Below are 17,775 nucleotides of genomic sequence, written 5' to 3'. Positions count from 1 at the left end.
TAGAATATTAAGTTTCAGATGGTGATGATTAGGCAGAAAATAACAGAAATATGTAGAAATATCAAATATGGATACATATAATCAACATAAAAATAATGCTTAAATTCAAGATACAGAAAAAAACTACTGGGAAGGAATTATAAAAATATAAAGGGGATTAAGGCTAGAAATATGAGGGATATCAGCAGAGAAAAGAAAGGATAAAGAATGAGAAATCTGAGTACAAAAGGAACAAATAAGGAAATAGGAATGAAAACTATTAAGAACAAATCCTACTCCCAATCAACAGATTTACTACAGGGGAAAAAAAAATCTGATAGTATTATAACTAAACAAGAATGCAATAAAAGCTCACACATTAACAAAGAAAAGACTATTAAGATAGGACTGAGTGGTTCTCCAGAGTAAGAAGCTTGAAAGCTAGACTGATAGGCGTCTAGATGAAAGACATCTAAGACAACAAATACAAAGAACAGGACATGAGGCAAAAAGATGATTGCAACAGGTCTGCAACAAATAAGTTATTGAGCCAGACTGGGAAGATGGAATTACTACCTAAAGTGAAGGAATCAAGGTTTAGGGCGTTAGCTCACCTAAAAGTGCTAATCAAAAGAAACCTTTCAGATACAGCAGCAAGAAAAAAAAATCACCAAAACTGGGACTGAAAAAAAACATGAGGATAATAGGTAGTCCTCGACTTACAACAGTTCATTCAGTGTCCGTTTGAAGTTACAACAGCACTGAAAAACGTGACTTAGGATCATTTGTCATACATACGACCATTGCAGCATCCCCATTTATGTTTGGATGCTTGGCAACTGGTTCATATTTATGACGGTTGCATTGTCCTGGGGTCACATGATCATCTTTTGCGACCTTTTGACAAGCAAAATCAGTGGGGAAGCCAGATTCACTTAACAACTGTGTTACTAACTTAACAACTGCTGTGATTCACTTATGTGGCAAGAAGAGTAAAATGGGACAAAACTCAGATTTAACATGCGGTATTTCTCACTTAGAAACATAAATTCTGGGCTCAACTATAATCGTAAGTTGAGGGCTAATTATACAAAAAACACTGAGATGTGCGGATTTGGTAATAAACTGATTTTTTAAAAATAAAACTAACTGACATTTCCAAGAAAAAGAGCAAAAAACAAATTCAGTTACATTTCTGTTTTGCTTCAAAAGTAAATAGCCACAGCAGAGACTAAAAGCATTCAACAAGTGGTTTGAGGAAAATCAAGGACCATTAGCCAAAGAAGCAAAATAATAGCCGAAAATCAACAGGAAAAAAGGAGGAAGAGTGGGTCAAACTCTTTCACAATTCAAATCTGCATCATGATAGGATTAGTGGCATCTTTTGACAGCTTTGATATGAAAACAAAAAAATAGCTTAAATTGGGAATAACCGAGGTGCAGGTCAAAGAAGATAGTAGATAGATAAAATAAACAGAAACCTCCTTTAGAGCAGCTAAATTTAACCGAGGCATGAAGAAAGGATGAATAGAAAAATATGAAAATCAGCAGCATAAATATCACAAATATGCCTTAGCTAAATTTCCCCAGTCAGCAGTTCCTTACATCAAAGCTGGCTGGAGAGGGATTGGTGTTATAGCCAAACACCTCTGGAAGAGGAATTAATTTGAGGAAAGTTGTCCTAGGCCAGAGGTGTCAAACTCAATTTTATCGAGGGCTACATCAGGGTTGTGTCTGACCTCAGGGGGCCGGGGGTGGGCATGGCCAGGGTGGGTGTAGCCAGCTCGACATCACTCATTGAGGCTCTGTTTTTGGCCGTGACAGCCTCCTGCAGCCCTCTGCCAGCAAACGGGCTCTGATTTTGGCTGCAATGGCCTCCTGCAGCCCTCTGCCAGTAAAAAAGAGCCTGGATGGGCCGCACACGGCCTCCCCAAGCTCCATTTTTGCAGGCAGAGGGCTGCAGGAGGCCATTGCGGCCAAAAACGGAGGAGGGCTGCACAGAGGCACCACGGGCTGGTCCTTCACTGTTTCCAGGGCAGTCCCGCAGGCCAGATCTAAGCACCACAGGGGCCAGATGCGGCCCGCAGGCCTTGAGTCTGACACCCCTGTCCTAAGCTAAAGAGAAGACAAAAGTGCAGCAGAGATAGAACCATGGCTAATTGTTGTAAATTGTCTATGATAAAATGGAGAAAACTGGGGCTAGTTAAAGTATAGGTACGCAATCAACATTACTGTGATAATGACTTCAGATTTTCAATCAGAATCCAGGGAAGAAAAAAAAAACTTATTTACCCAAGCTGGCATTTCCTTCACCTCAATCTTCACATGGGCTTCACGGTTATTGTTCACCACTCTCATGAGAAGTTCAGCATTGTGGCCCCAGATCAGAACAACAGGATGACTCAGCTCTTGAGGCTTCCTCAACTGTAGAGAGATGGAATATGAGTTAGGTTCTACAAAACACTCACTCGGTTTGGGGGGAAACCTGGAAATCATTTCCTTAGCATGTTTCAGCAAGTATTGGATTCAAGTCTCATCTCTACTGGGAAGATGGCTATCTTAAAAACTCATTGAGTCGTATGGTATTGCCCAGAAAGCTGCTTGCTTAACAGTCAGTTTAGTGATAAGAAGGCAATCCTAATGACCAGGTGAGACCATCAAGCTGCCTTGAAATCCAAACAGTACTCCTTTCTGATTTAGCTAGTGATACACTGAGCTTGTTTAATGAATTTATAAGGCCACCCATCTATCCAATGAAACGCTGGACAGCAAACATAAAATGCAAAATATCAACAGTTGTAACAAACACACCCACACCCCAGGTCAACATTTCCTCATTAATATCTTAGGATACCCATCCTATACATCGACACTGGAGCTTCAGAAGTAACAGCCCGGCCTGAATGCCTGAAGGAAGAGTTAGTAAGATTAGGGGTCATCCATATTTAGGGGCAAAGATCTTCCATATGGCAGGAACCATGACAGAGAAGACATGCTTCCTAGGATCCACCAGGTGAAATTGCCTCACTGAGGGGACCAGGAACATGCCCATTCTACCAGATCTAGTGGGTCAGGCAAAACCGGTTGGGGAGAGGTGGTCCCTCAATTACTCTGGCCCCATGCCATGCATCACATTAAAAGAGATAACTAGCCTGTTGAAGTGCAACCAAAATCCTGCTGGAGTCACTGCAGAGCACGTAGCTACTGTATGTGTTATGTGGGAGGATCATGGTGCATGCAATTCTGCACGTGCTGCTGCTTTCTGGACCAACTGATGCTTCTAAATACTTCTGAAGGCAGCTCCATGAAGAATGTGTTACAACAGTCCATGTGTGAGGGTGATTAATATGACAGTGAGAAGTGCCTCCAATCCAGGAATGGGCGCAACTGGTGCACAAGAACTTTTTGTGTGAAAGCCCTCCTGGCTATAGGTGCCATCGGCTCCTTAAGTATAACCTGCGAGACCATGAAGATCCCGAAATTACAAATCAACTCTGATTGAGGAAATGTAACCCCATTCAGAGTTAGCAGTGAAAAACTACCAGGTATTGGGAGCTCTAGAACACCCAGCCACTCAGGGTTCTCAAGATTGAAATGAAGCTAGTTCTTCCCCATCCAGACCTACATAGCCTCCAGGCACTGGGAAAACGCAAGCGTTTCAACAGCACCATTTGGACAGCCTGAGGCACAGATGTACAACCCTAGTAGCATCAGCATACTGATGAAACTGCACCCGATGCCAAACCATATGCAGTGCTTTCATATAGACATGAAATAGGACCCGGGAGCAAGTCAAGCCCTGTGGCAGCTGAAAGGCAGGTGGCCTAGGGCTGGACCTTTCCCTCCTACCAACCCCAACTGGAATTGGGGGACCACTGTTACAGTGTCTCCTACCTCCCAGGATATCACAACCGATGTTATCAAAAGCTACTGAAAGATCAAGAAGGGACAATATGGACACACTGCCCCCATCCCAAGCCTGCCAGAGGCCATCTGCAAACATAATCAATGCCACCTCAGTGCTATATATAGCTTGAACGAGGGGTGAAATGCAGCAGGTTCTGACAGGTTCTGGAGAACCAGTAGCGGAAATTTTGAGTAGTTCGGAGAACATGCAAATACCACCAACCTCTGGCTGGCCCCAGAGTGGGGTGGGAATGGGGATTTTGCAGTATCCTTCCCCTGGAGTGGGATGAGAATGGAAATTTTGCAGTATCCTTCCCCTGCCACGCCCACCAAGCTACACCATGCCCACCAAGCCACATCCACAGAATCGGTAGTAAAAAAAAAATTGAATTTCACCACTGGCTTGAACCCCAACTTCAATGAGTCCAGTTCCTCTAAATCCACTTCCTCCAAAGACATTTGAAACTGTATCTCTACTACCTCCTCAACAACCTTGATTGGGAGTCAGCCAGAGTTTGTAAGAAGATAGGCAGCTGCCGGTATATAAATATTTTAAATAAATAAATAATCTTTCATCTGTAATGTTTAGAGATTTGATGAAAATTGTCCAGTACAGCTGGGTACAGTGATGCTCTCTTAATGAGGAGCAGACTACTACCTCTTTTAAGGCAGGTGGAACCATTGCCTCGGTCAAGGAGATATTTACCATCGCTTGAGCACAATTACATGTCACCTCTTAGGAGGCTTTAACCAGCCAGGAGGGGCCATGGATCTAACACACAGGTAGCATTCCAAGATTCCTGTCCATTTCTATGGAAGTAATTGGATCAAACTCACAGGCCAGATAACTGGGCAGCACAACTGAAAGCAGGACAACTCCAAGCAGATTCAAGCAACTTTATCCGTCAGATACTCAATGCAATTCTCACAATGAACCTGCAAAGGATCCCCAACTCCACCTTACCCAAAAGGGACCGAATCACCTAAACAGGGTCACTGGTTAGTAATCTGCAGGCACAATAAGGATGAAGAATTAAGTACATTTCACCACCCTTATTGCCTTATCTGTATTCAGTCTTGCTCTTTGTTTTTCAGTTTTCCTGCACATATTAATTCTAAAGCATGGGTGCTTTTTTGCCATACCAACTATTGTAATCACACAGTGGAAGTTTTTATCTTGTTAACCCAGTATGAATATGAGTGGTCAACGCCTGGAATGTCAAACCCTCACAGCTTCAACCTTAAACTGTCTACCGTGGATCCCACCCCATTCCTAAGAGGTTCATAAAGGGGGTGTGCATAAGCGCACCAGCGTGTCTACTGTCCCTGACTGTCCTACTGTCCCCATTTATTTGTATTCATTTCCCTCGTTCATGTCCATGTTCATATTCATACCTGCTATCTTGTACATGTTTGACAAATGAATGAATGAATGAATGAATGAATGAATGAATGAATGGATGGATGGATGAATGAATAAGGGAGACAAGAACAAAAGCAAGTATCATTACAAAATATGTGGATTTAAGATTGTATTAGCTGGTGCAAATATTCAGTCTTCAAAACTACAAGATAGGGAAAGGAGTTGGACCAGATAATTTCAAAAATCTCTTCCAACCTTAAACACCATGATTCTATGACTTAAGGCATTCTCTTTCATGGGCCAGGGATGAGATGAAGACAATGTCATGGGGACAATTAAAAGATATTACCATAACATGTTTGTGCCATGTTTTACTCCAAGCAGGGAATAGGTCTTTAGAGACTCTGAGAAAGCAATCAGAAGCTATACTATTGTTGTGTGCCACCTTATAAATCTGATAAATAATTAAATCTGATTAGCTTCACTGTAAATACAGGCTATTACTTTTTTTTGAACAGGATTGCAAAATGTCCTTGCCTATCAACATAGCTCCGAGATTAAAAGACACATTGAAATCTACATCATCAAGAGGTACCAAAAGAAATCCCTGAATACTGTTTTCCTAGTATTCCATTTTAGTGGTGAAATAAAATGAAACAATATTTGTGGATCTGGAGTGATGGAATTGGATTCCAAAGAATATTTGGGTCACATCCACTTTTACTTTTAAAAAAACCAAGCATTGCTTAGCTCCACTTTTCCATGTTTCATTATGACAGAATGGCAGGCCTAACATTAAGAAATATGAGGCTACCTGGCCCAGATGGGAAAATCTGTATATCACATGAAAGAGCAGTTACAATATATTTGTTCTTACAAGTCACCTGACACAGGAGGAAAAGGAGTCATCCAAAAGCCAAAATAAGGGAATATTAACAGTGCTGTCTTTTCCCCCAAAAGCTTAGTTGCCTTCTTCTCATATCCATTTCTATGCTGGTGACCAATACGCTTCACATGTATGAAAAGAAACGGACCTGACAATTCCCTCTGGAGGGAAACACAACAGGGGAATACAGCCTGAGGATACAGGGCTACCACGGATGAAGAGATAAGAGAACCAGGCTGTGCATAAGTCAGTTCAAATGATATTCTGGGATTTCTATTTGCCCATCTACTTATCAACTGTCCCAATTCACGATGGCACTTCTGAAGACATTACTAAGTCATCTAACTGGCAAATTAATAAAAATTCAGAAATATTTAAAAAGAGGGGAGTGAGAGAAGGAAGTGCTGGCCTCTCACTTCTTTTTAAAAGCAAATCTGTTAAAACAAGAAAGGGACATTTCCCCTTTTCTTCAGAATCTCCTTACCTGGTCAGCAGCACTCTGGTCATCTGTAATGTCAAAAAGAACAGCCCGAGCTCCCCTCTCCCCTGCCAGTTTTGCCTGAAAAGAGAGGAAAGAGTTCAAGAGAATATATGTGAATAACTGCATCATTGTGACCACGTAGCACCTCTCATTCTTTGTTATCCACCTCAATTATTAGATTTGGACATCTATGGAGATTCTCAGTCATCCAGGTCATGGTTGTCCCAAAGGTGCTTTTTCAAGAGGCAACTGGACTTTCTGGGTTTTCTTTCAAGACGTTTTGCTTCTCATCCAAGAAGCTTCTTCAGCTCTGACTGGATGGACAACATAACATACGTGCACACTTCAAACCCCAAAATACACTAAGGCAGAAGCTTGTCCACTCCAAGGATATAATACCCAGACACAAACTGAGCAACCTGGTATATGCAGTACAATGCAGTGAGCCATGTGCAGATCTGTACATTGGGGAAACAAAACAACCACTTCATAAACGCATGGCACAACATAGGAGAACAAACCCATCAGGATTAGATTCAGCAGTCCATCTGCATTTAAAAGACAAAGGCTATTCTTTTAAAAACAGCAAAGTCCACATTTTGAACAGAGAGGACTGATGGTTTGAAAGAGGGGTCAAAGAGGCCATCTATGTCAAAATTGAACAGCCCTCTCTCAACAGAGGGGGAGGGATAGAACATCATTTATTTCCAGTCTACAACACCATCCTTTCAACAGTTCCAAGAAGGCTCCACACCCATTTGCACCACTCAGGTGACCCTGATGACACAGATAAACCTTCAGGTGACCTTAACTACTCTCTAAAAGAATGCAAATGACCAGCTGTCTTCAAGGAGTATAAATCCTTCCATTCCCCACCATCCAGTTAGAACTGAAGAAGCTTCTTGGGTGAGAAGTGAAATGTCTTCAAAGAAAAACCAGAAAGTCCAGTTGCCTCTTGAAAAAGCACCTTTGGCACTATTAGATTGCATGTTTATTCTGTGGTCCCCATCTGTGGGAAAAGAAGGCCCGGTTTGTACTGAGTTACCTGTGTCTTTCATAATTGGAAAACAAGCTACTGAATTCGGGAGACCCACACTTGAATCAAAAAATTGATTCTTCACATCTAAACAATGCATTTATTTATTTACATATATGTTTACAGAATACAATCCCAGTTTGGGAAAAGGAGGATGCCTACATTTAGTGTTGTATAATATCACAATTGAAAAGGAAGAAATAGTCAGAAAAGAGAGTGTGATTTGTAGTACAGGTAGTCCTTGACTTACAACCACAATTGAGCCCAAAATTTATGTCGCTAAGTAAGATATTTGCTAAGTGGAGCGTTGCCCTATTTTACAAATTTCTTGTCACATTTGTTAACTGAATCACTGCAGTTGAGTTAGTGTTAGTCACCCGGTTGTTAAGTGAATCTGGCTTCTCTATTGACTTTGCTTGTCAGAAGGTTGCAAAAAGCGATCACATGACCTTGGAACACTGCAACCAACCGTCATAAATGTGAGTCAGTTGTCAAGCATCCGAATATAAATCACGTGACCATGGGGGATGGATGCAATGGTCGTAAGTGTGAAAAATGGTCACAAATCACCTTTTTCAGTGACTTTGTACAGTCACTAAATGAACTGTTGTAAGTTGAGGACTACCTGTACCGAGTCGCAATGAAACTGGGGAGTTCTAAATGTCTTGGGATCCGTAAATTTTATTGCCAGCCCAGCTCGTTTGTTCAGATATTTGGAACATTTGAAAGCAGCAATCTTCCTCCCTGAGCCCAGAAGATGTTCCCAGTAGGTTGTGCCCCCTATGGGCCAAAGCAATGCACTGCCCCCTCTGCCATGCTCACCGACACTCATAATGGAACTAGACTAGCACTGCGCACTCTGATCTGAATCCTTGGTCAATGCTCTCTGCTTGAAGGAGGAGTGATCCGCTACCTCCAAAAAAACCCCAAAAAATCCCAGGCCTCTATCAGCAATGTCATACAATGTTTTTCTAAGCAGCGTACAACTTTAAAACAGCTTTTATTCAGCTTAAAAATAGAAACGTACCAATATATTAAACTATAGAAACCACATAAATCAGTGGTCATGAGCAGTGGAGCAATATCACGAGATGCAAATGTTAAAATGAGTCAGCCTGCTTTCAGAGTAGGTCCAGACTATAATTAGGACTAGGGATGGGCCACAACACTGGCACACTGAGACCTGCTTTTTGGTTCAATCCTTGGCATCTCCCGGTTAAAGACTTTCTTAAACCAGAACTGGAGGAAAGGCCTATGGCGCTGAAAGGATAGCTCCTCTCCAGCCTTTCATCTGTTGCAAAGCCAAGAATTGCATCCAAATTCAAAAGTGATCAAAAAAGTAATTTGTGGTGTGTGTGTGTGTGTGTGTGTGTGTGTGTGTGTGTGTGTGTAACCTTCATATGCACATGGATGTGGACTCCTGGTTTCAGCTCCAAAGAGGACAATGCCGCAGCCCCCAACAAAAGGCCGGCCCACTCTGGGTCAGCAAGGTGTGATCTTGCTTCTCAGGAGCCATCCAGGACTTTGACTTTCCATTCCCCTCCTCTCCAGCCCAGCCCAGCCCAGCCCTGCCCTACTTGGAGGAACAAAGCTCTCCTCTGTTCCTACCCCACACTGAAAACAGCCCTGCCACCCAAGCACCGTAACGCACACGCCTGCTCCCACTTCTCCCTGGTCTACCTTAAATTCCCTTCCCCACCCCTTCCGCCCTAGCTAGCTGGCTCACCTGCTTCCCTCCCCCACATCCTATTGGCACTGGATCCCTGCCAGGCCCAGCAGGCCCCAAAGCCACCCGCTGGCTCTGCTTCAAAGCCTAGGATGTGAACCGCAGCCCTGCCTCACCAAAGCCTGGGGCTGTATGAGCCATTCAGCAGGGGCTTTTCGCCAGTTCTGAGCTTTGAGCTTTGGTGCGGGCAGCCTTCAGGCAGGCACATGAAAAAGGCAAACAAAGGGGCAGTGGGCACTGCCAGGCTCAGCCTCTCCCTGAAACAGGAATTTGGGAATTAAGTCCCCCAGAAGACCTAACCTGTCCTTTAAGATCTGATAGTTAGAGGTGAGCAAAGGACACAGGCAGACACTTGAAAGCACTCCGGTTTCCTTATCACTCTTAAGATCGAAGGCTGAGCCCTAGCATGTTCTACAATTAGCATATCCATGGGGAAAGCAATACCATGATCAGGGCACTCTGTTTATGGCCAAAGACTTAAATGAAGCAGGCACGGTTCATGTATGATCAGAATATAAAGGGGACTGGCCCACTCTCCAAATGCATTAAGAGCGCCTCCCTACAGGTAGTCCTTGATGTACAACCACAATTTAAGCCCGCAATTAAGTGAGACAATTGTTAAGTGAGTTTTGCCCCATTTCACGACCGTTCCTGCCACAGTTGCTAAGTGACTCACTGCAGTTGTTAAGTTACTTAACCCGGCTGTTAAGTGAACCTGGCTTCCCCATTGACTTTGCTTGTCAAAAGGTTGCAAAAAGTGATCACACGACCTCGAGACACAGCAACGATCATTAAGTACGAACCAGCTGCCAAGTATCTGAATTTTGATCATAGGAACACAGGGATGCTGCAAAGGTCGTAATTGTGAAAAATGGTCATGTCACTTTTTTTCAGAACCGTTGTAACTTTGAACGGTCACTAAAGGAACTGTTGTAAGTCGAGGACTACCTGTATTTAAGTCAACTGGATAGTCTAAACAGGGAACCTCTTCCCTAAAGCAGGGGTCTCCAACCTTGGCAACTTTAAGCCTGGCGGACTTCAACTCCCAGAATTCTCCAGCCAGCTTTGCTGGGAGTTGAAGTCCGCCAGGCTTAAAGTTGCCAAGGTTGGAGACCCCTGCCCTAAAGGACATACAATGACTCTCCTTTTTCTTTTCCCCCTAATACTCAGAGAAGTTTAACACTGCCCTGATGATGGCAAGGGTGGGTTTGGGCAGTAAGGCCAAAGCATAGGAGACTTCAGCCTTTTTGTCAAGAAATGCTGGCAGAGTGGGCCTCTTCTTAGCCAAGCTAAGCCAATAGTGACTTCTTGGCTCTTTTTATTTCTTCCTTCCCTTTTCTGTAAATCCATCCCACCCACTCCCATTTATAATTATACACAAGCCTTGCAAGACCAACTTCTTACATGTCCGCTGGAGTCAAGATTGCCAATATCTTTCCCTCCTTCCTCACTCTATTCTCAGAAACTGACTGGCTATCAGGATTGATGCAATGCCAGAAAAATGTACCTTTGATGATTTTGCAACCTGTTCCTTTGGAAGGTGTCATTTTTCAAGTTGGTATAAAAGCTGTGCGGTATCCAAAATCATGTCTCCAAAATCCCTTGCAATGTTGCTCAGAATCCAGAGATTGGTCACATGACAATTAGGGTAGCAAAACAGTCTCTGCTGCCCTTGATCTTTGCGACCATCTGGTTCCTTACATTACATTAGGAAGTGGGTAACCTTTGGGACACAAATGTCCCCAGCCCTCCTCTGTGGTCCCAAATTCTACAAGACCATTATGCAATGGTCAACCACCAAATCATAGGAGAGCAACTTTTGCTTGGCAAAAACAGGAAATCATCAGAAAGGTGCATTAAGAATTCAATAAGCTCATTGCTATTTTAATAAATCCAGTCCCCAAAATTTAGGAAAATAGGGACTGAACATCGTAGATCTTCTGGTGACATTTGTATGTTACTTGCAAACAGTGGTGAAATGTAAAATTTGTTACTACCAGTTCTCTGGGCGTGGCTTGGTAGGGGGGGGGTAATGTGACCGAGTGGGCGTGGCCAACTTTTTTTTAACTTTTAAAACCATTTTTTCTACAACCTCTTTGGCGGAAGAGGTTGTAAAAAAATGCTTTTAAAAGCCTCTGACGATCAGGCAACTCAGCTGGGATCGTCAGAGCCTTTTTAAAAGCATTTTTTCTACAAACTCTTTGGCAGAAGAGGTTGTAGAAAAAATGCTTTTAAAAGCCTCTGACAATCCCAGCTGAGCCGCGCGATCATCAGAGGCTTTTTTTTTTTACTTTTAAAAACATTTTTTCGGCCGAAGAGGTGTAGAAAAAATGCTTTTAAAAATAAATAAAAAAAGCCTCTGATGATTGCGCAGCTCAGCTGGGTATGGGGGGGGGCAGGGATTTTTGCTACCAGTTCTCCGAACCACCCGCCTCCATCGCTACCGGATCGGATGATCCGGTCCGAACCGGGAGCATTTCACCCCTGCTTGCAAATGCCAAGAGCAAAAGTAAAGGCCCTCGGCTACAGTCTTATCTGCAACTGCAATCCATTTCTTGGCTTGTTTATATGCTGGCCTCTGTAATATACATGATGATTTAAACAGGCCACTTATACAGGTAGTCCTTGACTTACAACGATAATTGAGCCCAAAATTTATGTTGCTAAGCGAAACAGTTAAGTGAACTGTGCCCCATTTTATGATCTTTCTTGCCACTGTTGTTAAGTGAATCACTGCAGTTGTTAAGTTAGTAACATGGTTCTTAAGTGAATCTGGCTTCCTCGTTGATTTTGCTTGTCAGAAGGTCACAAAATGTGACCACATGACCCCAGAGCGCTGCAACCATCATCAATATCAGTCAGTTGCCAAGTGTCTGAATTTGGATAACGTGACCTTGGGGCTGCTGCAACAGTCATAAGTGTGAAAAATGGTCATAAGTCACTTTGGTCACTAAATCAACTGTTGTAAATTGAGGAGTAGCTGTACTATTAGATCTGCAACTGATCTATTGTTCATGCAATTTAAGAAAGCTTAGAACAAGTTCCTAGAATTGATCTGAACATTTCATTAGAACTTTATGATACCCAGACTACATATAACCTTCTAAAATCTAAGGCTTTGTATGCTGTTCTTCCAAAATCTATCATTAAACTATATGATAAATATTTGAGCTGTGTATGCTTTAAAAATGATTCAGAGGAAGAGATTCACACCTCACATGAACACAGCACCTTTCTGCTACTCATTAAAGCATATGTAATTTTCTTCAGGTTTTCTGAAAGATGCTGATGTTTTAAGGAGTCAAATCATTAAAGCAACGTACGTTTAATGAAACTCTCAAAGCAGTCGCATTTTATTCCAGGCTCAGGCCTTGAAAAGAAACATGTGAGCTTTAATGAAGAGCAGAGAAGAGCTGCCCTTGCACAAGATCTGAAAAAACTTCTGCCAAATTATTTTTGAAGCATGCAATGCTAACCCTAAATGTATAGTATGAAATCTAATTAACTCTAATTAAGATATATTTAAATTAACTTCAATGCCATTGCTATACTAGTCCTTGTTTTGGAGCGCAAGCATCAGCACACTACTCAAAGGGCAAGTTCAAGTTCAGCCCCCCAACACCCCCACCCCCCACATCCCTAGCAAGAGTCTTTCCCTCAGAATCTGATATTCTGGAGCAGGGGTCTCCAACCTTGGCAACTTTAAGACTTGTGGACTTCAACTCCCAGAATTCCTCAGCCCTGCTCTGGAGTATGTTGCCTCTGAAGATAGAGTCTCCATTGATAATTCTTATGGGTAAGAAACAAAAACCTCCTCCTGGATGAGATCAAATATCCATTTAGCCTAGTACTGCTCGGTTAGGATCTCTCCAACTAAGCAGGAAAATTAAAAGTGTCCTTTCCAAGTGCTTGAGACCCTGGGATTGGAAGGACACACTCAGGCCTTTGGAGTAGATCAGTATTCCTCATCCTTGGCAATTCTAAGAGGCATGGACTTCAACTCCCAGAAATCCTGATGGCTAGAGAATTCTAGGAGTTGGAGTCCCTGTCTCTTAAAAGTTGCAAAACTGAGAAACACTGGAGTAAACTATGAGTCCCTTTGAGTTGTTGAGGGGGGAGGACTTGCCACTAGCTATTTCTATACAGTCCCTAGCACCTCTAGCACTGAAGAATCACAGCTGTGGACAATTCTGGCATGGAAATGGTTAACACCTGCCTCTTTTTGGAAGGAAGGAAAAGAGGAAGTCTGATGAGCAAAGTGCAGAGGCTGGAACACTCTCAGCAGCTGCCTTTGATCTCAGCGTCCTTGGAAAGCGTGTGTGAGCAGGTATCCGCCAGAATTGCTCCAGCAGGCTAGCTTCGCAATTGCCAAGCCTGCCTTGAACAGGGAGGTCAGAGGTTAGCAGCACAACTTCTCAGCTGTAAGATCAAAGGCACTGCAGATCTCAGGCTCCAGGATTGCCCTGGGAGGTTGGGAACTGAGAGAGTTTAAGTTTTGCTGTAAAGGTGCTCTCAAACTGGGAGACTGGTTACACTTTCTTTAAACCTTTCCAGCATTTCATCTGTGGTTTGCACATGTGTGTGCATGTACATTTGAGATGGATTCCTAAATGAATTTCATCCAAATCATTCGTAAAATAATACAAACCTTAATGTTCAGCAGTGGCCCCCGTCTTTTAAAAATTACACTGATCCAACAAACATGGGCCTTATAGCGCCTCAGATTCTACAAAGTTTTTCAAGATTCTTTGATCTGAGAGATGAATTCGCTAAAGGAAACGTAGCTCTCATTTTCAAAGCAAGGAGCACTGTGCAAATTTGCTCATCTCCCGAACTTGGAGTCTAAAGAATATAGCAGAATTTAATTTTTTTTTAATTTGATTTATATGCCGCCCTTCTCCGGAGACTCAGGGCGGCTTACAAGGCGTTAAGCAGCAGCCCTCATACTTTTGTATATTTATACAAAGTCAGCTTATTGCCCCCACAAACTGGGTCCTCATTTAACCTACCTTAGAAAGGATGGAAGGCTGAATCAACCTTGAGCCTGGTGAGATTCGAACTTACAGTAATTGCAGACAGCTGGTGTTAATCACAATGCTTTTAGTCTGCTGAGCCACCAGGCTCACCAGGCTCAATGATTTCATCATTGTAGATGAAATCATGGTTAACAGGGGTGACTAGCAAAAAGTCCCATTTGTTCCGTCGAAGTCAGGCAGCAGTTCTAAGCTGAGTTCAAGACACAGGCTAATCAGTATTCCTTCCCTCCTTTAGGAAATCCAATATTCTCTTGTATCATGCTGAGTATTTTGGGGAAGCAACAACTGAGATAAAATCACATTTCCACAACCAAATTTAACAATAACATGGGTTTTTTTTAATTTGTTCAATTATGTCCAGTTTTTTGGAAACTGTCAGGAAAAATCCCTGCAAATTGCAAGGTTTTTCGTGGCAAGGTTTTTCAGAAGTGGTTTTCCACTGCCTCCTTTCTAGAGTTAAGAGAAAGAGACTAGCCCAAGATTACCCAGCTGGCTTCGTGCCCAGGCAAGACTAGAACTCATAATCTCCTGGTTTCTAGCCTGATGCTTTAACCTCTATACCAAACTGCCTCTCTTTACATTAAGTTAAAATAAGGGAAATGCATTTCTGGCAGATGAATTGATGGATGGATAGGCAAGTAGGTGACAGAAAGCCAGACAGACACATGGAAATCTGACACATGCACACATTTACTGTGTGTATGGAACCTTTAAATACCAGTTCCCAAAGGCTCTCCTCTCCTAGTATCTTTGTTAATGGAAAGACGAGGCCCAGCAATACCAGCTCAATTGAAATGATCTGGAATCATTTCAAATTACTTCTGAAAAGTCTTGAGTTCAAGTTTCATCTTTCTCAATGGAAAAGAGTGTAAGGAAGAGAAACTAGAGTGTATGAGAGACTGTAGCGTTGCCCATTTAGTTTGGGCCTTACCTACTTTGAATATAAAGATACTCAGGAGCTTAATTTGCAATCTAATCAACCAAGGAGCTGATCAAAAAGCTTTCTGAGGGAGTTTATTAAGTCTGTTCTCAGCACATATACCTTATTGGCCAATGACAGGCATGGCCGGAGATCCCGCTCAGGCCTTTCCAATTTGACAATGGAGACAAATCCTGGAACAGTATGTTCATCCTCGCTGGTATTACACAAAGAGAGGGGGTGGAACTGTGAAGAGAAAAGAAGGGAAAGTTACTACTGATATATCATAGGACGATTATGGAATCATAGGGCCGGAAGGGACCTCAGAGGTCTTCTAGTCCAATCTCTGCTCAAAGCAGGAGCCTTATACCATCCCAATCAAATGATTGTCCAGTCTGTTCTTGAAAACCTCCAGTGACTGAGTACCCACAACCCCAGAGGCAAGCTATTGATTAATTGCTCTCACTGTCAGAAAATTCCCCCTTTCTTCTAGATTGAATCCTTTGATAAGCTTCCACCTATTGCTTCTTGTCTTGCCCTCTGGTGTCCTAGAGAATAAGTCAATCCTCTCTTCTTTGTGACAGCCCCTCAAGTACTGGAAGACGGCTATCATGTCCCCTTAATCCTTCTCTTCAATTGGCTAGACATTCCTAGCTCCCTCAGAGGTTTGCCGTACAATTTAGCCTCCAAACCCTTTATCATTTTTGTTGCTCTTCTCTACACGCTTTCCAGTCCCAACATCTTTTTTTTGTATTGTAATATAATGCTAGTATAATATAATGATGGTGATATAATGTAATTGGTTTATATTGTAATACAGAAGATGGACACTGCATTATTGAGGAAGGACTGTAGATCAACACTTGATGTGCAACTCAGATACAGGGTAAAGTGCTACAGTAAACTTTTGTCTGTTTCAGACAAACGTTTGCACTTTTTCATTATCATTGAGCTTAGCCATTCTTCCATTTCTTAGACACAAACTTAAGAAAAAATGTTAAAATATCTTCTGGATGACCTAACTCATAACCTATCATAATTCACAATCTATCCAGATAAGCTTGCATTACAGCTCAGTTATCATGTTTGTTGGGAATTCTGAGGATCTGTTGACTCAGTACACCCATTGAGCATAGATTACAAGGTACTCTGCAGAGCACAGTCAGGTATTTGATCAAGAGGTTAAAAAAAAAATAGATACCCTGTGCTCTACCTACAGTCACCCTTGAAGATCTTTTAGTAGCTGCCACCACTACACAAATGTTGCTGCATTATTTGTTAATATAGTAGGTTTCCAGGAATGCATGGGACTTTTCTTCTTTCATTGCATCACTAGTTAGTTTGCTTCTTAGCCCAGTTAAAAATTATCTAGCAAAGATCCTGGCTAAAATTGGATATGAATTAATCACTTGCAAAGACACTGTCTCTAGATCAGAGGTCTTCAAACTTGGCAGCTTTAAGACTTGTGGTCTTCAACTCCCAGAATTCTCGCTGGAGAATTTTGGGAGTTGAAGTCCACAAGTCTTAAAGCTGCCAAGTTTAAGACCTCTGATCTAGATCATTTGTCTTGGTTTAAATCTTAGCTTTCATTTAGCAAGTCCCACTTTTAAAGATACCTTCATAATTAATTTGTCAAGAATTCTAAGGAAAACAAACAGGACTGAAAGAAGGAACCATTCCTGTTTAGAATAGAAAGCTGGCAGCAAGAAGGATTATTCTTGCAAGATTACAATTGCTCCATAAACACAGAGAGGTGTTACCTTTGAATTCAAAATGCCCTGAAGCTTTGCTCATGCGATCTTGAATCACACCAACACTTATAAATACAACATACATGTATATAAGTGTAAGAAAAATAATTTACTTTCATTCACAAGAATTTCCTTTTGGAATTTTAATGGAAGACTGTTCCATAAAAAACATAAGAGAGCCTTGCTGAATCAAAGCAATGTTCACCAGCATTCCAAGTCATTCAGTGGCTGGTCAGATTGATTTAGGAACCATACAGTATAAGGATACACCCTTTTCCACCTTTTTGGTCCTGTTTTCAGTTCTACAAAGCTTTTTGAAGTATGGTAGCTATTTCACTTGTACTCAGATTGTTATGAACTGGCAAGTTTCTCCACAGGGCCATTGTGGGCTGTTACCATTGTGGACATCAAATGGAGGAATTGCTTAGAATCTAGCCAGAGAGAGAAAGAGAGAGTATGTTATTGGGAAGTTGCTCTATCTCCAATACCATTTGGTTGCTTCCAAAGGGTATGGGCTACATAAAAATAGCCCTGTCTAATGGCTGGGATGGGAATGGGAGTAGAATGTTCCAATCACAAAACTTAGTTTAAAAAATAAAAATAAAAGGAGTAATTGATCAGTCAACTTCAAGTAAAGTGAAATTACTTTAAGAAAACCTTTGCAATTGGATGATAAGGGGCAATTAAACAAC

The 17,775-nt window shown here is 42.1% G+C and overlaps 1 protein-coding gene across 1 annotated transcript in view; it reads right to left on the bottom strand.

Annotated features, from left to right (window-relative positions):
- Nucleotides 1-17,775, bottom strand: part of RNF43 (ring finger protein 43) — a 50,560-nt gene that overhangs the window by 15,261 nt on the left and 17,524 nt on the right. The window contains exons 2-4 of the mRNA XM_034421001.3: nt 15,456-15,578; nt 6,619-6,693; nt 2,272-2,403 (exon numbers count right to left, since the gene is read on the bottom strand). Of these exons, the coding sequence (XP_034276892.1) occupies nt 2,272-2,403; nt 6,619-6,693; nt 15,456-15,578 (330 nt within the window). The remainder of the gene's footprint in view (nt 1-2,271; nt 2,404-6,618; nt 6,694-15,455; nt 15,579-17,775) is intronic.

This window comes from Pantherophis guttatus, chromosome 1 (assembly GCF_059756535.1).
Source record: "Pantherophis guttatus breed Tessera chromosome 1, ASM5975653v1, whole genome shotgun sequence".
Taxonomy (NCBI): Eukaryota; Metazoa; Chordata; class Lepidosauria; order Squamata; family Colubridae; genus Pantherophis; species Pantherophis guttatus.
This window is presented reverse-complemented; position numbering and strand designations above follow the sequence as displayed.